The sequence below is a fragment of the Hippocampus guttulatus genome, chromosome 17 (assembly GCF_054856545.1).
Source record: "Hippocampus guttulatus isolate MCC_2025c chromosome 17, RoL_Hgut_1.0, whole genome shotgun sequence".
NCBI lineage: Eukaryota > Metazoa > Chordata > Actinopteri > Syngnathiformes > Syngnathidae > Hippocampus > Hippocampus guttulatus.
The window spans coordinates 4,268,661-4,292,010 of NC_141277.1; the positions used below are offsets into that span (position 1 = coordinate 4,268,661).

The window sequence follows — 23,350 nt, forward strand, 5'->3', positions numbered from 1 at the left end:
GTTATTGGGAGAACAAATTTAGGTTGCTCAGATGGAAAAAAAAAAAAAAAGCCCCATGATGTTCAAGTGGAGTAATTACTTTCACTTGCTATGCACGGAACTTTTCTTGAGCTTCAGGGCTTCTCTTTAAGGCTTTCAAGGAATGGGATGATTAAAACGACAGATGCCAGCCAGGATGTGAGGATCAGAATCGCTATTAAGATTAAGAGCATCAATTAAAAACCGCGACAGCGACGTGAAAAAGGAGGAGGGCATATTAGCGGGGGAGCGATTATGAAGTTCATTACTTCTCTATACGTCTTCTGACGTTTGTCGACCAACTCTGATGACCGACTAATCGACAGGAGGGTCACCCCTGTCAAATTTGCTCTTGCGGGTTTTTTTTTTGTGTTTTTAATGAGACGTTTAACGTTTGGCCGAGAGAGTGTGAAAGTGTCGCTTGCGACTTAGTGAAGTGCGTCACAATGTCATTATGGTTAACACCTGCAGCCGCTCAAAAAAAAAAAAAAAAAAAAAAAAAAAAAGTAAAAAAGGTGCTCCTCTGTGTACTTATCGCGCTCATACCTTTCCGGTTTGGGGCATCTGCAGACTTGAATGGAAGTGATCGGGGTCTTCTTTTATAAAGGCGACTACCTGGAAGCACTGGAGGACAAATAATAGACATTGATTATAAGATTTAAACATTCGATAGTACAAATAATAATTAAATAGCGCCCCAAAGGCCAACAAAGATGGCGGCCCACCGGGCATTTGCCCGCCACTCCCGATGGCTAGCCCAGCCCGGATCGTCACATGAACATAGCAAACCAGAGCCAAGTGACAAAAGGTGTTCTGCCCAACAACAACATCCTTTCACATTTTATCACCACTTCTTCCTCGATATCGTGTCCGATGCCTGAAATCCAGCTCGGTTGGAGTCACGCTGCAACTGACATAACGGCCATTTACGTTGAGCGGGAGATTTATGGTCAATCGGCCTTAAACGTCCCGCTCAAGGCCATGATGGCACCATGTGGGATTTGGACTTGCGGGTTTATATCCACTGTCGCACTTGATGTATGGCAACTGTGCCGATGTGTTGCTAAATTCTAATTCGCAAGAAGCGACGTAGGCAGAGAATGGGCGCGACAGAGGAGATGATCAACCCGTGGCCCAAAACTGAATTTAGGATTTTATCTGATCATAAATGTTTTCAAAATAGTTACGTTTTAAGTAAGTTTAAGTTTTAAATAGCATGTAGCATTTGTAACGGTCGTAAGTGTAAAAATAAGTTCAGCACTGTATAATTAAAAAAATATATATATAAAACTTTCATGATCGCAAAACAATTACAGAAATATCATCCTTTTTGTCAATGAGTCATATTGTGCCCCCCCCCCCCCGCTCCACAAAGCCTCTTTAAAAAAAAAACAGTCTCGATGAGCCTCCCCAAATTGTAGTACTGTCATCAATTGAGCTATTTTGTACAGCACAGCCAAGAGAGAGACTTGCGCATCACACAAGTTGAACTTTTTACTTATCTACTCACCAGTCCTTTGGGTCCATGTCACTCATCCCTGAGAATGAAAACCCTTTATGGGTTTAATCATTACCTTGGACCCGGAGGGGGCGACTGAAACAGAAAAGATTGCCCTCATTCTCTCCCAAAGCCTGAGCTGCTTCTCGACCGCTGACTTGAAATACACGGCACCGGGGAGAGTGTCAAACAGCATCTTACGATGCATATCAGCACCGCTGAGCAGTAAATAACGTTTGGATACCTTCACGTTTTATTTAGGGAGCTGCAGAAATGTCGGCTTCATTCGGCGATGGGAGACAGAGAGAGAGAGAGATAGAGAGAGCCCACTCTTATCCGCTTTCAAAGTGCACGCTCGGCAGAGCCTGGAGCTTCGAGGACGGCTTCAGCCGCAGTTACGGGCACGTGGGGAGCATTTAAGACAGCGCGTCGTTTTGTACGTGGGCGGCTGATATGAAGTACCCCGACAGTTCCAAATTGACTTGTATGTAACAGCGCAGAGTAGTCGACTGTTATTTACGCGCCTGTAAACGCGGGCAGGCCAAGTGTCGAACATTATTGTGGCGACGGGCTGTTTTGAAAGTTGCCAGGTTTGCCAAAACGCCTCGGGAAAGAGATGATCATCACGGAAGGACTTTGTTTGTAGATGCGACGCGGTCCATGAGAATGCAGCAAGTTTGTCTGGATCTTTATTTAATTTGAAGACGGTGGTTAAATAACCCATTGCTTCGGGCTGCCCAAAGTCTTAATCATCATCTTGCAATACAACACCACACACTCACACATACCCGTATGTGCACCGCTGTCATGGGAAGTCTTTAGCCTGCAGGTAAGGTTAATCATTTCTGGTAAGCGTTATGAAGGTGGAACACCAGATTAGCATGTCAGTGATTCATCAGTTTAGCCATGAGCAGACCAACGATGCTACAGCACCTAACGCTCCTGGTAGGACTCGATTCGTTTTTTTCCCGATGCCATTTTGCATGCCAGCGTGCAATCCGCGCGTTCATAGTCTGCATATTAAGAAGCTAAAAAAAAAAAAACGCGCCTTCAGCCCCTGCTTTTTCTTTGCAGTGGGACTGTCCTCTTGTGATCGTTGTCATTTTCATATCGGGGATCGGCGGGACATTTCAGTACGGATTCGGAATATCTTCCGTGACGTCCCCTTCCGCTGTAAGTCCAACATGTTTGGGTCTTAGCGATGATGGCGAGCCGTGAGGCAGTCAGACAATGATTCTGTTGCAGTACATCAAGGGGCTGGTGAACCAAACGTGTATACAGAGATACGAGGTCTACCTCCAAGACTGGCAGGTGTCACTCATCTGGTCCTTCACCGTCTCCATTTTTTGCATCGGGGGCTTGCTGGGCTCGTTCCTGGCAGCTCCGTGCCTCTCGACAGTTGGCAGGCTAGTGTACAAATGAAAGCTTCCGGTGTCACGAATACACTTGGCACTCATGCAGTTCTCCGTTTGCCCATCCCGCCCAGGAGAAAATGTCTGTTGTTCAACAATTTGGTAGCGATAGTTGGCGCTGTGCTGATGCTCTTGAGCCAACGAGCCATGTCCTTTGAGATGATCATGGCCGGGCGATTTCTGTACGGCATCAACGCAGGTGAGACCAAAAAGCGCAGCACACACGGCTTAACTTAAATCCGAGAGAATCAAAAAATAAATAAAAAATCGAGTATGGTTTTCATGCTTTCGTAATATGTGGTGAACTCAAGATGGTTTCCACGTCACAATCACTGAGTCGGCCTTTTTATGCATCTGCAGGAATCAGTCTCTCTGCTCACGCTTTGTACACCATCGAATGCACCCCAAAGATCCTGCAGGGTATGGTGGGTGTGACCATTGCCACTTTTATCGCCATGGGGAAGTTCGTTGGTCAGCTTTTGGGGCTCAGGTGAGACGTGCAGCGGAGGGACGACAACAGAGGTGCCTCTCTTATGGCATTACAAAACACGACTGGGCCCTATATCCCGTGCAAGTCAATTGAGGGGGAAAAAAAAAAAACCTCTTTTTGAAAAGGGGTGACCAAGTGAAGCAATGTGGTTGCTCACCACCACGAATGCGGCTGCGTTCAGAATTGACCAATCACATTCAAGCTGATGATGAATGGGAGTCGGTCAGCACGCACAGCTGCCACCTTTTAATGTGCCTCCCATTATCCCAAATCAATTTGAGCTGTTCCAGTCGCTTTTTATTGACATTTGAGGAGGGCCGTGAAATTCAAAAATGCCTCGTAGGAGCGTGCGTGTCCTGATTTTTGGAATGAGCCCCCCCCCCCCCCCCCGCCCTCCACCCCGCAAAAAAAGGCAGCAGGAGCCAGAGGATCTCAGAACTTGTGAGGGTTCTTACTGCAAACGCAGTTCAAAGAAATAAGAAGACCAAAGACCATTAAGACATTTCAAAACGACAATAAAATAAACAGGGAGCCAATGCGGTTAGTTTAACCCCGTCAGCGACAGCGGTTACTACAGTGGACAGCGTATCATCTTACCAGGTTACAGGGTGTATGAAAGGGTTCCCGCTCCGAGTTGCGTAATAATTGTTCGCTTGAAAAACCTTTTGGGGAAGATTAGAAAGCAGGACATTCCAATAGTCAATCCGATTTGTGATATCAGCATTCTTTAGCGTCTCCTTGCTGGCCTCGAGAGAGAAAGTACAGTAGCAGTAAAATATATATTTTTGTTAATTTTTAACACGTCGTACAAAAGTGAGCCCAGGGTCTGGAATAACACTCAACGTGTTAAACTTGTGATAACGGGTGTAAGGAGATGTGCTTTGGTTCAAACTCTACTAAGCCTCAAAATGAATGCAAAAACAACTGCAAAGAAACTAACAATAAAAATGAACAAACTAATGATAAAAAATTACTAAAACTTACTGATTAAAAGAAAAAAAGTCAAAACTAAATAAAAACCAACATAACCTTGGCTAAAAACCGACTGCGATTGCTTTCACCAGGCCATAAGGTAGCCCGCCGACATGCGTTTGGAGGCGGATAATTCCTGGAAAGGGTTCATTTGGAAACATTGACTGCACAATCACACGTTGGCATTCAGATGCTATTTCATAGCCATTCTCCTCGCAGTGAGTTACTTGGCACAGAGGACAGATGGCCCTGGCTGCTCGGCTTCAGCGGTTTCACTGCGCTGTTTCAGCTGGTCAGCCTCCCCTTCTTGCCGGAGTCTCCCAAGTTTCTGCTGCTCAACCAAGGCGACCAACGGGCTTGCGAAAAAGGTGCCACCGCACGTTTAGGATCACGGGTTTTGCCGGGTACATCCGCCGAGTCATATTTTTTTCTGTCACGTCGCGGCCACTTAGCTTTAACGAGGCTTTGGGGTAACAAGGACCACAGCGTGGAGGTGGAGGAGATGCTGGAGGAGAAAGTTACTCTCCAGAACACCCGAAGCCGCTCTGTGATGGAGCTGTTTCGGGAGAGAAGCATTCGCTGGCAGCTGATCACCATCATCGTGACCTTCTTATCGCTGCAACTTTCTGGCATCAACGCAGTGAGTCGACAACGTTCCCTGCAGCAGTAATATTGATACACGATACATGCTCCGACAAAGTCGGTAACTTTCTGGTCAAATAAAAGTTTAACAAAATAATAATTATTAAAATAAAAAAAGTAGGCTCAAGTAGCATTCAAAACTCAAGAGGGTTTATTCCCTTAAAGTATTACAATAAACCAAAGTAACATTATGCATAGTTTAGACAGTAATATTGCCTTTCAAAAAATGAAAAAAAAAATGAATGATTCAATTCGAAATTATAGCACATACAAGTGAAATAAAAATGATAAAGAAGTTTTTGTTAAAAAAAATTTAAGTAAGATGATGTATGGTGAATGCAAATGTATTGTACATCAAGGATAGTACTTGAAAAGTACAGTAAATGGCTACAAAATTCATGTCAACGTTTGATTGAAGTCATTTTAGTTTGTATTTGATTCAGCAATGCTCTCACGTGCCACTAGAGGGCACCCACCTACTACACCGGGAATGAGGGCTCCATCTTCTAAATAAATACGAGGGGCCTCGGTTAATGGAGGAGATCCATTCATACGATGTCACCAGAATAATTACGTATGTACGTCAGAACACAGGGTAGTCTCTGTTGCTAAGCTACGCTAATGCAGTACAAGCCATCTTGTACTTATGATTTCTCAGCTGTAAGAACTGTGAAACCATCTAAATCTATCACTGCCTCATCAAAATTTTACATATACCCAGCGAATTTCATATACCCACAATCTGTGATGGGGTTGTGCGCTCCATTTCAAGGAAATGGATTTACTGTTCTCGTCATTGTCTAAACGTTGAGCCATTTCAAGCAATCATTCAAGGAACACTTGGTGTCAATGGCTAAACTGGCTGTTTTGCCCAGAAATATTCCATAAGAAACTATATATACTGTATATATATATATATATATATATATATATATATATATACACACACACACACATATATTTTGCATAAAATGGTTTGTATGACTAAATAAACATATATTGTTACGATTAACCGCAGGTGTACTTCTATTCTCAAGAGGTGTTTCGTGCAGCTGGCATTCACGAAGACCAGCTCCGATACGCCACTTTGGGAACGGGGATGTGTGAAATGATGTCCTCGCTCGTGTGCGTAAGTGCCACCTGATCACGAATCTTCCGCATATCGTCGTGCCCATTTAATGACATTTTTGGATAAAAGCATGCAGGAGGAACGTACCACAATGTCTGTTAAATGTCAGGATTATTTTGCTTTGTTCCAGCTGCGGCTGTGGTGAAAGCGCTGTATCAATGAAAGATATCTTGAATTGAATGATAATGAATTTAGTTTCCGTGATTAGCGGGAGCTCTCCTCATGTTACTCTACAATGAGCTGGGCCCGGTCGGTGTATTTTATTTTCTTCTTCAAAAATAAATAAATTAATAATTAAAAAAAAAATCCAAATCCTCATGCCAACAGATTACAACTTCTTAAAAAAATAAATTAAAAAAAAACTCCAAAACTCACAACAAATTGGAACTGCGAGGCAGAAGTGTCGTTACAGCCCCACCTTGTGGTAGTTTCTCTTGGTGTCATCATCTTTCCACTTCAACTCTGTATGCGTCCACTTCGCTCTGTGCCTTGCTCCACCGTTGACGCTCCAGTTCGTGATCATTGAGAGAACAGGAAAGAAAGTGCTGGTCTTCACAGGATATATGGCCATGACGGTTGCGCTCATCCTCCTCACCATCACGCTCCATCTGCAGGTGAGCCACGCCAGCGACCGGATTTCGGCATCCTAAGCCGTTCACCCCCAAAATTGAGAAGTGACACTCGTGTCTTTGTTTCTCACCTAGCATTACATCCCCTGGACATCGTACTGCAGCATGGTCCTCATTTTCATCTTCCTCTTCAGTTTTTCCATTGGGCCAGGTAAGTTTTATGCTGAGATAAGAACAAACAAATAAAGTGACAAAAGAAGAAGAATAAACTGGGAAGGTGTACCAATAAATTATTTGGTGATAGTATGTTAAAATGTCAGGTCATTTTTGGTCAAATTAGGAGTTTCGTTTCGACCCGAGCATTGCTTGGCTGCCATCTTGTTGCATTTTAGTCCCATGAAACTAAAATAGAGGTGAGGGCTCTCTTTTAGACAAAAAGAGTGCTTTGTCCACATTTTGTGCCATTTTAGTTCCAAGAAATGAAGTCGAAGGGAGTTGATACTTTTTTTTTTTTTAACCGTTAAATGTCATCCATGTTTGTGAAGGGTCCTGCAAAAATCTTGCTGCAACCCCGTTGTGCTCATTTCCTGCCTGAATGATTCGTACTCGCGTGTTCTTGCCTCACAGGCGGAGTAGTCGCTCCTCTTCCAGGTGTTATTTTCACTCAGGCGTTCAAAGCGAGCGCATACACTGTCGGCTGCACCATCAACTGGATTGGAATGTTCATCGTGGGGATGGTCTTCCCCATCTTAGTGGTGAGCTTCTTCGTGTACGTGCGCAAAGTTCCCACTGGGATCACAAACGCACGCACAACGCAAGCGCTTCCGTTCCAGGAGAACCTCGATTCCTTCAGCTTTGTCATATTCCTGTTGGTGTGCTTGACGACCGGACTGTACGTGTACTTCAACGTGCCGGAGATGAAGAATAAAACCGCTCTGGAGATCGCCGTCGACTTTGACCAGATGCGCAGCAAGTCTGGAAGGTGGAAGGGGAAAAAGAAGGATGAGCTGCCACCCGACGTCCGTACAACTTCCCAGACCAAATTTTAGCTTGAACTGGTGAAGATCAGCTGGCAAAAACTTGAAATCTCAAAGATAATGTTGAAACAAGGGAGATTAAAATATGGTACTGTATTCTTTCTTACACGAGTTTGTTTTTTTCATCTCGTGATGAGAATGACATCATAACGTGACAGATTTTTTACACTATTATGAATACTAGATGTTTGAAAGTCACATACTGTATATTACTCCTTTTTTGGGGGGGGGGGGTCATCTTTTTGTCTAAAACACTTTGGATTTCAATCTTCAAACTCAATTACAGCAAAAACAGAACATAAACAATTGATCAGTCTCTACAAATGGAACAATGGACTCGTGTACGAATGTAGAGGACGTCGTTCACTACATTACCTTTTGACTCTTTTTTTATCTTAAATTTTAATTTCAAAGTTAGTATTTACGAGCCTTTACACGGAAACAACCTATAGCAGTATATTTAAATTTGGTTCTGCGGTGCAGGACTCCCATTTGGAAACTCACTTAGGGGGTGCAGCGCCCAGCGCGCAAGTGCGTGTGCGCGTCTGATAACGCAATCGGCTCGACAATCTGGACGGCAGCATCGCTCTCAACCCGCTAATGTGTTGCAGTAAACAAAAAAAGGAGGAGTGGCGGCATTCTGCGACGTACGTCACTCGGTCAATTTAAATGTGGGTTGAGCGAGGTCAACCCCGAGAGACGTTGCCTCCTTCATCAATAATTCCTCTTGTCGGCGGTTGTGGACACCATGGACACAGAAAGCTGTTTTTGCGACGACTCCAAGGGGACCAAAAACAACGCGCATAAGTGAGTTTATCATGACGTCATAGTTCAAATACAAATTTGGGGGGGCGGGGGGGATTCTTGACTCAGACGGACCAGGACGTGAATATTCAAATGATGTCTTGCTTTCTCGCTTCAAAGTTGATCAAATGCATGTTCCAACTTGCTGGTCCTGGGTTATTTGTTTTGTTTTATTTGTTAGCTTGCCCATCGCCAATGACTGTAGGCAGTCGGTTGGTACAAAATTACAACTGCAGATTCTTACTGGCTTATAAACCAGTAAAAGTTTTAGAAACACTGGAAAAAAAAGGTGAAAGTCCTTGAAGGCCAACAATATGGCAATGTTGTTCTCAAAAATTATGATTCTATCGTTTGAATCACCCCATCATCCATTTTATTCTGATTATTGTTTAAAAATGGGTTTTAAAAGTTTATTTTATGCGAGCAGCATCAAGAACATCACAAGGGAAGACTCGGACCGGACTGAAATGGAAAAAAAAAGGCAAACAGAATATTACAAAAAAATAAAACTTGAAATACTACATCACAGGTATCAAACTCAAGGCCCGGGGGCCAGATCCGGCCCGCCACCTCATTTTATGCGGCCCGCAAAAAGCAAACCATACATGTCAACATCCATGATGCTAGCTAAAATCTGCACCAACATTTAAAATTCTCAACATATTGTAAGCATTTTCTTGTAACCAAACCCATTATGACAGTCACTTAAAAGTGGAGTAAACAGTTAGTTATTCTTGACTTCTTAAGTGGTTTCAGTCATAACGGCCCTCCAAGGGAAACGGTAGCTAAAATGAATTTGACACCCCTGGACATTGAAATCGTACATTAAAATCACAATAGAAGAAATAGAATTGAAAATCCTCCGGGCTGAGCAAAAAGGCATCCGCATGCAAGTATTGTGAGCGTAGCAAATGCCTAAAGGATCCTTGTGACAATTCGTCTCAGCAAATAACAGAGTCACGTTGAGTGGGGATCGCTCCGCGGTCATGACGACTGTCCTTGTGTTCCGTCGTCACAGGATTTTTGTCAACAGAAGCTTGACGCTGGAGAGTATCAAATGTTATGGCTTCGACATGGACTACACACTGGCAAGTAAGTACGGCAACACCTCTGAAAGACCTTCCGAGATTAAAAGGGTTTTGAATTTACCATGAGAGTGACCTAAATCATCACACTTATCAGTATTAGCACAATCAATGAGATTTACTGGTGAGCCCTATGTCAAATTATGACGAACGCAATTTATTTGTCCCTCACAATACAAGGCTCCGATAGGCTTTTTTGGGGGGCAGATCCATCTTCAGAATTTTATTTATTTATTTTTTAAGACTAAATGCTCGCTTCAAGTTTATTGCCACGCGCAGCTTAAGTTTACTCTAAAAGACAAAGAGAATGACATGTCTTTTTTACAAACCCACATTTAACTTTGTTGGGCGATGCTTAACGCCCACAATGAGAAATGCCACCGGAAAATAGAATCGTGAAAGAAACTAGAATTGTTGTCACGATAAGACAATAAATTGCCACAGACATACATTCTATATCCTCTGTGAAAAACGAGCACTATGAATAAACATAAAATAAGCGTGTGGTATCTCTGTACGTAATATACTGCCCCCTGGTGGCACACCAGAAGGGACAGCACAATGTCCATTGGATTGTCACGATACAGAAGCTATTTTTCTTGACAAAAAACACACGACAAAATGTTTTGTTTGTGGCGCTAGAAGTATAATAATTTGTATTTCCTACACTTTTTTTTTTTTTTTTGCTCTCTGTAAAACTTTTCATGCCTTTGTGTGCAAAATGAAAGTGCGTTAAGATTAAATTGTCATGCTGCTCTCCTTGCGCCATGTGATCGTAGTGTACAAGTCTCCGGACTATGAGAGCCTGGGCTTTGAGCTGATAAGGGACAGAATGGTGTCTGTCGGCTACCCTCATGAGGTTCTGCGGTACACGTATGACCCGAGCTTCCCCACAAGGTGCGTTTGGTCACGCCAACAACATGCTTCAGTCGTGATTGGCAAGTTTTAAATCACTTTCTCTATCACCGCCAATCATGTCGCCCGCCTTATCTTCAGGGGCTTAGTGATCGACACCACATACGGCAACCTCCTGAAGGTGGACTCCAACGGAAACATCCTAGTGTGCAGTCACGGCTTTTGCTTTCTCAAAGGGTAACGTGAAAACAAACGGCAATGGATTTCCCGACAATGAGCCATCCTTCTTTTTGTTTGTGCCTTAAAGCGAAGAGATTGACCGCTATTACCCCAACAAGTTCATCCAGAGAGACGACACGGACCGTTTCTACATTCTCAACACCCTCTTCAACCTTTCAGGTGTCACATTGATCGCTCTTCTCATTTTTATTTTCTCCACCAATAGTTCTCAAACGTTTTAAACTTTGCATGAACGTTGAACTTTATCTGTGTTCTCACCACCGCACTGCTTTCGCACGCCACCTGCCCACGCACACGCACACACACTCATACGGTGTGTGGGCCAAGATCTGGACACCTGCCATCTACTGGTGATTTGTCATACTGAAATGATTCCTAAAGCCTTAATACTTAGTGAGGAGCTGTGCGAGGCCGTTTATTGCATCCCCCCCAAAAAAATACTAAAAATGTGATTTTTTTTTACGTTTTGGCATCAAATGAGTTAAATATTCTATGATGGTTAGTATATAAAAACAAAGGAATACTGTATTCGGAATCAGCGCCCAAAAATGTATCGACAAAAGTAAAAAAAAAAAAAAAAGTAAAGATTTGTTGACCAGTGTAATCTTGCATAATGTGAGGACTTAATTACCAGTTGACTCACATATGATTGCTCCACAATCTTGTGTGTGTGTGTATGTATGTCCATGTGTATGTTCCAGGGAACTATACGACTTGGCCGCCCCCGTCTGCCTGATGCAAATCTGTACATAGTATTGTTTGCTATTACTCAAAAAATGTGTTTAGGACAAATAAACGCCCACCCCTCACTAAACTGTTTTTTCGACCTTTTGGCAGAGACATATCTCTACTCTTGCCTTGTGGACTTCTTCTCCAAATCTACCAGATACAAACTGTGAGCATGCACTTTTTTTCAGCAACCTCCTTGCTCGGCCGACCCTCTATTACAAAGCAAATGAAAGATAACAACATTTCAACCCCCACCCCATCCTCCCTCCCCCAGCGTGCTAAAAGGTTACCACCACGGCGACCTGTTCATGTCATACAGAAGCATGTTCCAAGATGTTCGAGACGCGATGGATTTCATTCATGACACGGTAACCTTTACACAACATGAACATTGGGATCGTCCCCCCCTCTGATGCATACTAAGCGTTACATTCTCTGTTGTGCATGCAGGGCATCCTCAAAGACCAGACCATCAAGAATATTGACAAATATATTGTCCAAAATGTGAGTGGTGAAATAAGAAAAATACAATGAATTTAAATGCTGAACATATTAACAGGTGATGTATGCTGAACAAAATGAGAAACTTTGCACTTTTATTTTTTTGTTTTGGCAAAGTATAATGTTAAATTACTTTTTTCTCTTTTTTTTTGCCCCCTCGCCCGCTGCACAATTCTATTCTATTCTATTTAGGAAATTATGATAATTCCTTTTCTCGGATAATCTTTCTCATGTAAAGTAAATAATTGACTGTTTAATTTAAAATCACGTCACTCCTTCCTCCTATCGTGATATTCATCTACTTAAGACGTCACTTGTGCATTAACCAGTGATACACCCAAAGACTTACGACTGCGTTTTTTTTCTTGATTGATCAATAAACATTGATTTTTAACATTTTGTTTCTCACAGCCCAATATTATTGTTCTCTTGAGCCGAATCAAAAAGGTGGCCAAGGTGTTTCTTGCCACCAACAGTGACTACAACTACACTGAGGTAAAAACAAGCAGCAACCAAGAAGACTCAAACTATATCCAAACCTGCTGCAAAGATGACTAACAATGACTCTGAACTTCTTCCTCCCTTTATCGAGGCTGTAATGACATACCTCCTTGAACACGGCGCCAAGGTAAGATCGTTTAGCTTCAACGTTCACGTGAAAATGGATAAGGAACAAGGAAATTTTAAAAAAAGTCTTCAGTTTTAGAAATATATTCTAGGATAAGAGATTTCGGGGTGCTACAGAGAGGCTCTCTAGGCAAGGTCCGACATGAATGGTGGCCCGATGGCCCAGGGCCACCATGTGACTGTGTCGGGCCAGCCCAATATTATATTACGTAATTTAGGTTTTAATCACTAACATTGCTACACGTTGCTATACTGGTGTGCGTTTTGGCCACTGAGACGCCACGCTTCGCAATTTCCCCCGCTGAAAAGGCAACGACATAGTCGGTCTTACTTTATATAACTTTAAACCTTGTTATTTTAAGGACAAAGCAGGGTACGTTCGTGCTAAAATTTTCCACCCCACAGCAGTCTGGAGATCCCCCAGAGTCGTGGCGCTCCTTTTTTGACCTGATCGTTGTGGATACGAGGAAGCCGCTGTTCTTCGCAGGGGGCACGGTGCTAAGACAAGTCGACACGGTAGGAGGAAATCGCCGCTTTTTTGTATGCATTGTACGTGTCGTACTAGATTAACCCTTTCACGCACCCTGTAACCTGATAACATGATAAGATGTCCACTGTAGTCACCGCCGTCACTGAAAGGGTTAAAAAAAGAACCCACTTTGAAAAAGAAAAAAAAAAGTTGAGTGAAGTAAAAATTTGATAAAATTTTGAGTTGGGCAATTCAACAAAAATAAGTTTTGCTCAAGTCAAAATTGACTTTCCCACATTCCCAATTAAAAAAATAAGAGTTTGCAGAACTAATTGTGCCTTGTGTTGTCCCCTGATTTACGATTGCTTGGTTGTGCTAAGCAACAATTTTGGCCTTAGATGTCAGTAATTGATCTTTTGAACTTGCTCCAAGTTAAATTACTATTTTAGGGCCCAAAATACAAATTTCGTTTTTTGAACACATGTAGTGATCTCAGGCTGAATTTGAGCGTTTTTATCGCTTTCTGAACAAAGTCAGAAAAGACCCGCCTGTCAGATGTTTTTGAAAGATTGGTGGTGGGGGGGGGGGTGCCGAGAGTGATTTTGACTCCCCGATCAGTTCACAAAACGGCTATACACACGTTCAATATTTCTGACGTGCGCCGAAATCCAGCAGTAGCCAATAAAGCCAGCCATAGAATCCATCCATTCGGGAAATCAAACCAAAATGCATTACGAACAGCATCGTATCGACTTACTGCAATAAAGATGAAAAGTTCAAAACACATTTGAACTTGGAAAATGTCAACTGCGTTTGGGATACAGAACACAGGGAAACTACGGATCGGGACGTACACCGGCGCACTCAAGCATGGAACGGTGTACTCCGGAGGTGAGCCCAAAAAGGACGTGCCGCGTTTCAACTGTCACTCGAGCAGCTCTCTGTCACTCTGCCGGTTTCATTTGGGTTCTTTTTACGGCTTCAGGCTCATCGGAGCTGGTGTCCGACCTGCTGAACGTCAAAGGTAAGGACATCCTCTATGTGGGGGATCATATCTTTGGCGACATCCTTAAGTCGAAGAAGCGCCAAGGCTGGAAAACGTTCCTGGTGGTTCCCGAGCTCACCAAAGAGCTACGAGTGTGGGAGGAGAAAAAAAGTACGCCGCTCTCTCATTTTGGGATGCCGCAATTAATTTGTGGTTGAGTTGTTTTCACGGTTTTGTTTTTTTTTTTTTTTCAGATTGGTTTGAAGAGCTGAAAGGTCTTGACATTTTCCTAGCTGAGATTTACAAGTACGTACCCGTTCTAATCATTGTTTCAAATAGTTCGTGCAGAGTGGTGACCACAGTGGACTGCTTACTTCTACATACTGTATATAACCCCCCCCCCCCCCCCCGCCCCCCAACAAAAACACCTTTGCTTCTCTCATACGAGCATTTCAAGCATTTTCTAACATGAACTACTGACGAAAATATTGTTGCATGCAGGCACCTGGACAGCGGCAGCCAAGACACTCCCGACATCAGCAGCATTCAGACCAGAATGAAGGTAAGGTGCAATATCGCACAAGTGTACTGCACACACATGAGTTCAACTTTTACACCACATATTAGGTCGGATTAAATTTGTCCTCACACGTCTTCACTGGAGTTAAACGATTATTTACATCACTACATCCTACTCGTGCGATGACGGGCTCAGCAAGGCAAAAACATCGTCACCAACCTCAAGCAATGTGGATGACAACAAAAATCAAAATCCAAGAGTTGGCAGCACAGGTCACAGCAAACAAAAGAATGACTTAAACTCCTTTTTTTAAATTTTTTTTTTTTTTTACATTTCTTGAGTAGAGGACGGTCTGGCTGTCTGTGTAACCCCCCTTTTTTAGATTCTGACCACCTGGATGGACATGTCTTACGGCCGGATGGGCAGCCTACTTCGAAGCGGCTCCAGACAGACGCTGTTTGCCGGCCAGCTCATGCGCTACGCTGACCTCTACGCGGCCAGCTGCCTCAGCCTGCTGCACTACCCCCTCAATTACCTTTTCATGGCTCCTCCCGTGCTGGTGAGTCCTCCTTTATTCGCAGCACAAGTGACACTGCAGCCCTTTCACCCGCAAACGTCAGGTGTCGCTCTTCCCAGATGCCCCACGAGGCCCCGACACTCAACCCAGACGACTTTCCTTCGGCGCCGCTCACCAACTGTCAGTGCGAGCAGGCCCTAAGGTAGCTTTTGTTTGTTTGGTTTTACACCAAATCTCGAAGATATCAGTAAAAGTAGAATTGTGAACACTTTTTTGTCTCAAATGCAGCGTGACAAAGAAAAGACCCTGAGGAGGACACTTTCTAAAGAGCCTCTGCATGAAGACTTTGCATTTTGGAAATCGTTTGGTAGTCGTGAGAGGTCAACTTGTTCTCTCAATAAGTGTACGGCTCCCCCACCTGGAGGGGAGTTGCTATGCATCCTCTATTGAGTGAACCCCAAATAATGATGCAGCTCAATAAATTGTGAGTATGGCAGAAAATATCATTTCCCCCCTCTTTTATTGCATACTTGAATGCAGAATGTAAAATGTTAACAACAACAACAACAACAAAAAGATCAGGGGTCACCAATGTGGGCCCTGCAGGCACCAGGATGCCCCCAAGGATCACATGAGTAGCCCCAGCGTTTGTTGTAAAAACAGCTCATTTAATAAGAATCTCGTAAAATTCTCAATTTAACCAAATTTGCTTGTGGAAAGAACATGCAAACTCTACACGGGAAGGCCGGAGCTGACATTCCAACCCCTGATGTGCTCACCACGAGAGGTCTTACTGCAAACCCAAAAACATCAGGATTCTTCACACATGGAACTATGAACTTTCCAGATAAGTATGAGCGCCTTCGATATTAATGAGACCCACAATGTAGTATTAGATTGAGCCCATTTGAAAACCACAAATGAGGCGAGTACTACGTCAGCCTTATGCCTTTTAAAAGATAATAACTTTCTGTTGTTCCATGACTGTCCACTGGGTGGCAGTAAATCACCTCTGCAGCGAACTTGCTAATCAATAACTCGCTCACGCTCACAAACGCACATGCACACGCTACACGAAATATGGTACAGAATGCTGTACGAGGGAGCAGAACGACAATACAGCAACATTTTAATACAAAAATACAAGGCGCGAAAGTCACTGTTTTCTTTTGACCAATTCCAGCTGACAGATACGATTTCCTTTTTTACATTTCACACAACCATTGAAAAATGCGACGGTCCTCGGTTTCCGGATTTCTACGGAAGTCGGTAGGCGTCAGAGTCAATACTGTATCACTAACCTACACTATCTCAACAGACTTAATAAACAAATGCTCATCATTCCAATTTCAACATATCCCCCCCCCCCCCCCCCCAAAAAAAATCACACCTTGCAGGGCACTATTTTCTCATTTCCAAAATTCACAGTTTCCCCCAATTAAACATTTTCTACCAGAAATTCCCCATTCATTTTCAACTGGATATTCATACATACAGATCACAGCATTACCATTTGAAAATCAATGTATTCAGCACATTGAATTCAACTTGGGAACAATTTTCAATTTGCCAAACTCCACGCCCCACTGAAAAAAAAAAAGATAAATAATAAAAACATAATTCATTCCCATTCCACATCAAATAATATGATTCCAAGTACTTCTCAGACATTGGACAACCCACTCGCAACTCTGAGAAAACTGTGAAGCAGAACTTCAGCCATTCTTCCAGTAGAAAGACTGGACGCTAGCATTAGCCGTATTGTCCTGTGTTAGCCGTTTTGATTCTTTTTTTTTTTTTTTTTTTTAGGCAATAGTGTAAGTTTTGTGGCAACTCTCCTCACTTCCATCACTCTTTTGTTTTTTTTTTAACTTCACAAAACCTAGAAAAGAACTTTTTTTTTAAATTATGGAATTATGGAAAAGGGTACAATAAACCTTTGTATCCACCCATTGCCAAACATACGACAGAGCTTCCCGTTTGTCTGTAAATTAGCTTTGTGTTAAGCAGGCCCAAATTGCACAATAAGTACATTTGTGAGCAGGTACTTTATGACATTGTTGTCACAATGAGTTCAGTACTTTTTGTGACAAGTTTGGTGGTGTACCGTTTCTTTCTTTCATTGTGAAATGTGTGCCTCGGCGCCATCGTGACTGACAAACACTGAAATCGATACAGATAGATGGATAGATAGAAATAGACAACACAGAGGGCTGGAGATGTTCCCATTTTCACGTGAGCCGCAAAACTTCACCAGACGGGTTTGGAGAGCCGGTTCAGTGCTCATATGGAATGTGTCTCTTCTGCGGAAGTCACCGCGGCGTGCGTGAGAGTTTTTCGTGCGTAACGCGTGTCTTTTTTTGTGGGGGGGGGGTATGTGTGTGACTAACAATGATGTCGGTACCCTCCAAATAACAGTAATGATGACAATAAGAGGGAAGAAGTGTGCAAAGAGTTGACAGCGGCTGTGTGGGTGAGGATGCTCAGACATGTGAATTGAGATTCTCAAAGCCGCGCTTTAATTCGAGTCATGTTAAACTTGATGACTCGATAGAGTTAAAAGGTGGAATCATGAAGTGGGCAGATGTCGGCACCTTGGTGTCAAGTTGTCAAAAGAGTGACGCAATGTGCATGCGATTAACTTCTTCTTTCGCCTTGAACATGAGGAGAGTCCACAAGAGGTTCCACCCCACTCCCCCCTTTGCTTTTATTAGCACCGCCTCCTTCTACACACACACACACACACTCAGCAACACACACACTTCCCAGATGATTTCATTTCCTGTATCGAGGGCTATTTCGGTTTATTTGGATTTCCCTCTTCATTGTCTGCTTGTCGGCGGGATTTATTATTGTTACTGTTTGTTTTGTGTGTGTGTGTGGGAGGGGGCGGGGTTGTGGCTATACTTTGCAGTTATTTGGACTAAATGCTGAATTTAATGTTACTTTTTCTAACTTTTCATTTTCTTTATGCATTGCTTTTAAGACGCCAATGAACTTTTTCTGTAGACTTTAATACAAGGAGAAAAAAAAAGTAGATCTTTTTTATGCTTTTAATGAAATTGTCTGAGTCAACGGTTTTTTAATCTCTCCGATGGACAAAAAGTGCATGTTCTTTTTTGACTCATCCTTTTTTTGTAATTCGAGAATTTATTCACATCGGGCAGTATGACTACTTAAGAGTTTTTTTTGTGTGGAGTTTCACATTGAACAAACCAACACAAACTGCTAGCAACCATTTACGTGTCTTAACACCAACAAAAAAAGTTATGTTAAGCAAGTAAGCACAGGAGAAGAATCAACTGATTTTAAAAAAAACTTGTGATTGAGTTCATTTAAAAGATCTTTCAACGTGCAAAAAAATACACTTTTTCATGTTTCAACCTGATGAGACATTTTTATTGATTTTTTTTTTTGAAATACGAAAAATACTCTCAGGTTTATAAATTGGATGTTTTTTCAAGTTAGACAACCATTTCCTATGGCATACCTTTTCTTGGCACATCATCGCGAACAAATGTTTCCATTTTATTTTTTATTGACCATTTTAAGAAAACCATCTTAATTCAAATGATACTTTTGACAGTCTCCTGTAATAAGATTAATTAACAGATGCGCATCAAGGTGTTTGGAAGCATCCAAGAGGCAACATGTGCATTTGTTTTGTACAACTTTATTGAAGTGCAAACACAAGGTAAAATATGAAGCTTTTCTTTTTTTTTTTTTAACAGTTGTATCATTCTTTTGCACCCGAAAGTGCTTCTTAGCAGCCATGTGTGGCTCTCATGGCAGGATACTATGCAGCCTGCAGATGCAGCGGCACCACCGTCCCCCATTCCACACATTCCAGGATTTCCCAGCAAGCATTGCAAGCAAGCCCAAACAAGTCACGTTCTTGTACTGGGGCGGAATTTCACACAGTCAAGTGACTTGAGGCGGCTTCTCTTTCTTTTTCCAGAGTGCTTGACCAACGCATGCCCTTCCAAGGCCGTGCACAAACAAGTAAGCGGGTCACTTTGTGTCATCACAATTATTATTATTTTTTAATCTACACACCGGCGCTCCCAAAAAAAAACACCGCAAACAACCAAGGCTCCTTTGCTCGTCGGGTTGCCCTCAGGGTTCAAACATGAGGCACACACGGGAGCACTGACACCTAATCTCAACACAACCTGAGAGAAGAGCAGAACGAGAGGGACGGATTGTGGGAGGGGGGGTGTAGGGCGAGGGGCCTGCATTCCTCCCCGAATGTCTGCCGCCCTCTCTCTCTCTCTCCCCCCCCCCCCCCCGGACCTGTTAGACGCCACAAGGATGCTCAAAAAAACCCCACACACAGAGACCCACGCTCGCAACCCCCCCACCCCATCCCGCCGCTTTCTTTAAGCATAAACTCACACTCCCCTGTCGTCGTGTTTGATGACACAACAACACGCGGGTGCGGACGACAGTTGGTGTCAATAAACCTCATGTTACCGTTTCATGTAAGAAACAAAGCTATTACCTCAGCCTGAGGGGGGTCACGTTGACACCGTTAAGGTCACTCTCAAACGAATTTAAGTTCCACGAAACTTTTATTTATTTTTTGGGGTGGTAAAGGGTTCCCAACCGTTGAGAAGCAACACTGGCGAATGGCACATTTTTCTTGAAAAGCGGTCAAAGTGGAACTTTTCTGGGCTCATTTTTTTTTTCAGGTATTTGGAATTGCAAAGCAACCCAAGAGTATGCAACTGTTGGTATTGATGGAATGTGGCAGATTTGGTACATTTGATCGCCCCCGCCCCAAAAAAAGGGATGATTTGGGTTTGTAGAGGTCTGATGTGGCTTTGGACCAAAATGTGAATACGGGATTTGTTTGGCTCATATTGTATCGACACATTCATACATTTTTATTCTTAATTTATAGAATCATGCAGAATCTATTCAGATGACCACAGTTTTGACGATACCAATTTAGCACAAATCTTGTGAAAATCCCGATCAAGCGTACGGCCCCATATTTTGTAAGCACGGCCTTTTCCATAACCTTTTAAAGATTTCAAAGAAGGACAAAGTTTTAGCTTAAGCAGGAAGCCCAAAACGGCTTCTACTCGACTAGCGGTCAAAATTGATCACTTTTTTTTAAACAATGTGCTAGCATTTTGTAGCCACAAAATTTAGATTTGCGATAAAGTTATGAATAGGGAAGACTTAAATATCCCGTAATCGAACTTTTTTAAATGATCGGTCCCTAATTTCTCAGTGGTTAGTGAACTTCACGACAACAGTCAAGGATTTATTTGTGTCTCAGTGGACTTCTCCAGCGTGGCGAAAAAAAAAAGTAGTAGCAAAGGTGTAAAATACTATTTTAGTTTATTTTTCTAATTTCCACTGTGGATGAGGTTTTCTTTTTGTATGTTTTCACCCCCAAAAACTACGAAAGCAAACTTTCGGGCATGTTAGCCAAGGAAGTGAGCCAAAGTGGACAAATGTGTCGATCCCAAGATTTCTTTGATCTCTCAATCAGTCAGAGGGCACGTGGAGAAAAAAAAATCCAGACATATGCTTGGGCGAAGGCGTACATTTTGGTACAACTTCGGGTTGCCCTCGTCTTGGGCTCCGGTCTTTCAAGTGACTTTTGACAAAAAGGTGTCTTGCTTTGTTTGGACGACCCCCGCCCCTCAAAAAAATAAAGAAAGAAGAAAGTCAGAAAAGAGCACAGGAGGCTCCACCACCCGCTATCAGTCATCAAGTCAACCAGTCCACTTCCACTGGCCAGTTCTGAGGCCAAATGCTATGACAATACTATTGCACTGCTAGAATGGATGGTACAGTAGTGCAACATTGTCAAAGCAGCTGACCTCAGCATGTGTCAGCACACGGACGGAATAAAGGGACAGAGAGGAGGGGGCCGGGGGGGGGCATTATTTTGCCAATCTCCATCTAAATAGGTTGAGTTGCAATGGTGGGGATAGTGTTTAATTTGTTGGAGGCTATTTGGGAGGTTGTTTTTGCTAATAACAAGGGTGGGGAAGCTACGGGTGGGAGGAACTTCTGCGGCCAATCGGATTATTTAATTGACATTATCACCATGCAATATATATTAGTTGTGCTCATATGTTTACATACCTGTAAGGGATGTAAATTTAGGAGCACAATTGGGCTAATTTAAAAAGTGTTCATTATACTCTAAAATAATGTGGAAGTTGTTTCAGTGAGTACACCAAGGACGGGGGAAGCTCCAACTGGTAGACCATAGGCAGCCAGTTGGTGCATTTAATGGCAGGCCACAGCACAGTTTTAAAAGCAAATTTTCCACATGAAAACACACAGGAGGGCTCACATTTTGGAAGTTGATTTTGCTAAAACACAAAAGGTCGCCCATATCCAACTAAACCCTTAAAAAAGCCCATAAATGCACATACTTTGTAATAGCCATTTGTTAGATGGAAAACTTTTTTTTCAATAGATTCAATACTGGTCATTCAGTGAAAAGTGTGTGTGTGTGTGGGGGGGGGGGGATATATATATGGATGAAAAAGTTTTCCCCCCCGCAGATCCCATATAATCTTTCTTTTTATATACAGTACACAAGTCAGAGTGGTGTGGGTCCATCAACCAATGCCCTTTTAATATTGCACTGCTCATCCCCAATGGCCAGTAGTGCAACAGAAAAAGGGCAGTGGTCAACAACCATGGAGCCTCCATTGCTCAGAAAAACTTTTAAAAAAAAGGGGGGGGGGCTTATACAACTTGAATGAACACACGTTGATAAAACAAAGGAAAACAAACAAAAAATAAATAAGCCCATGCCTGTGTGTGGTTGATTGAGGTGGGGACACAATAACAAAAGCTGCTTGAGTGTTGAATTAACTTCCTAAATTTAACAGCGTTGCTTATACTCTCGCCCTGGGAGAATGGGAATTTCCCAGCATGTGGGCCCATACTATTCTCTTCAGTCAATGACATGCATTCTAATTTGGGGAAGAGGAGAAGGAGGAGGAGGAGGGGTGCGGTGGGGGTTAAAGCGAGGAAGAAAAGGAGCCGAGAGGAAGGGGTGGGGGGTGCGCACATTAAAGCCTCCCACACCTTGACTATCAAACTATTAGTCCGACGTTGTCCCGAGTTTCAGCTCTTGTACAAAGTGACACTGAGCAAGGAGTGGAAACAAAGTTGGAACAGGGAGAAAAGCTCATTTTGAAAAAGTGAAAGAAGTGCACGTGAGGAGTTTGCGCAACGCCGCCCGTGGCTGTTACACAACGAGGACAATCCATAGCATGACGCCAGCCATTGGACGGCTGCAAACGGGAACATCATGTGGCGCTGGCACGGTGCTGTTTACCTGCTTTCCCCCACTCTCTCTCCGCCATATCTACAAAGGAGGAGAAGAAGAAGAAGAAGTAGCGCGCGCAACCTATGCGCCTCTGCCACTCCACGTCAAGCCACCCAACCAACGAGCCCGGAGTCTCTTTCCTGCCAGCTCACGGCGCAACACTGACGACTTGTTAGATTGCACAACAGGCTTGGCTGCACGCACACGCCCGCAACGTGAAAATGTAACCCCACACCCACACTTCCAACCCCCCCCCCCTCCTCTTCACTCCCTCCCCTTTCTCCCAATCATCGGATACCTATTAGGTGGCCAAATAAGGTGCACTTTATCCTCTACAAGTCCACCCCTGTTCCGCCGACCAAACATCGGCCTGTTTTCCACGCGTGGAATCAAGTTTGCGCACACGATTTACGCGTAAAAAGAAGCTACAACTCACCGTGGAGACACCCCCACCTCCCCTCCTCTCTTCACAAACACGCACCCCCCCCCTCTTTTTTTTCTACCTCTCCTCTTCCCACGGAATACTATCAGCAGGAGAATCCGTGGATAGGACAAGAAAAACAACGACGACAAGGGGGAAAAGCGAGCCTCTTTCCTCGAAATCACGCCGCGTGGAAGGAGGGTGGTGGAAGAAAAAAAAGGGGGGGGGCTATGCCTTCCGTACTCGTTGTCCCCGCGTCGTTAATAACCGCACAAAACGGAGCCGAAAAGCTTCCGAAAACGAGCGTCAAAATCCCGCAAAAAAAACCCTCCTCTTCATCCTCATCGCGGGGTAGCGGTAGAGGTGGAAAAAGTCTTCCACGCACACGTAGCACACACGGCCCCCGAGCATACCGGACTCCATCTTTGACTACTTGACATTCACAGGCTGGCGAGGCTCGAGTCGCCGCTTTTGCATTGCCGCGCGCCCATTGGCTGCCTCCTGCGCTAGTCCGGGCCGAT

The 23,350-nt window shown here is 43.5% G+C and overlaps 2 protein-coding genes across 3 annotated transcripts; both read left to right on the forward strand.

Moving 5' to 3' along the window:
* Positions 1 to 1,686: 1,686 nt before the first annotated feature.
* slc2a11l (solute carrier family 2 member 11, like) lies at positions 1,687 to 7,863 on the forward strand. The gene is made up of 12 exons (XM_086135968.1): positions 1,687 to 2,461; positions 2,591 to 2,689; positions 2,762 to 2,922; positions 3,003 to 3,127; positions 3,289 to 3,418; positions 4,610 to 4,758; positions 4,843 to 5,030; positions 6,051 to 6,161; positions 6,674 to 6,775; positions 6,866 to 6,941; positions 7,358 to 7,485; positions 7,564 to 7,863. The coding sequence occupies exons 1-12, from the start codon at positions 2,423 to 2,425 to the stop codon at positions 7,777 to 7,779; spliced, it is 1,524 nt and encodes a 507-aa protein (XP_085992094.1). The 5' UTR covers positions 1,687 to 2,422; the 3' UTR covers positions 7,780 to 7,863.
* A 555-nt stretch (positions 7,864 to 8,418) lies between these two features.
* Positions 8,419 to 15,600, forward strand: nt5c2l1 (5'-nucleotidase, cytosolic II, like 1). 2 transcript variants are annotated; one of them, XM_086135649.1, is made up of 18 exons: positions 8,419 to 8,574; positions 9,590 to 9,663; positions 10,436 to 10,553; positions 10,653 to 10,748; positions 10,819 to 10,910; positions 11,589 to 11,646; positions 11,755 to 11,848; positions 11,931 to 11,984; positions 12,393 to 12,476; positions 12,574 to 12,609; positions 13,014 to 13,124; positions 13,902 to 13,968; positions 14,063 to 14,233; positions 14,317 to 14,368; positions 14,564 to 14,624; positions 14,965 to 15,141; positions 15,219 to 15,301; positions 15,388 to 15,600. In XM_086135649.1, the coding sequence occupies exons 1-18, from the start codon at positions 8,516 to 8,518 to the stop codon at positions 15,407 to 15,409; spliced, it is 1,509 nt and encodes a 502-aa protein (XP_085991775.1). In that variant the 5' UTR covers positions 8,419 to 8,515; the 3' UTR covers positions 15,410 to 15,600. The 2 variants fall into 2 exon arrangements, with proteins under 2 accessions (XP_085991775.1, XP_085991776.1); XM_086135650.1 differs by having other exon boundaries at positions 13,017 to 13,124.
* The last annotated feature ends 7,750 nt before the right edge of the window (positions 15,601 to 23,350 follow it).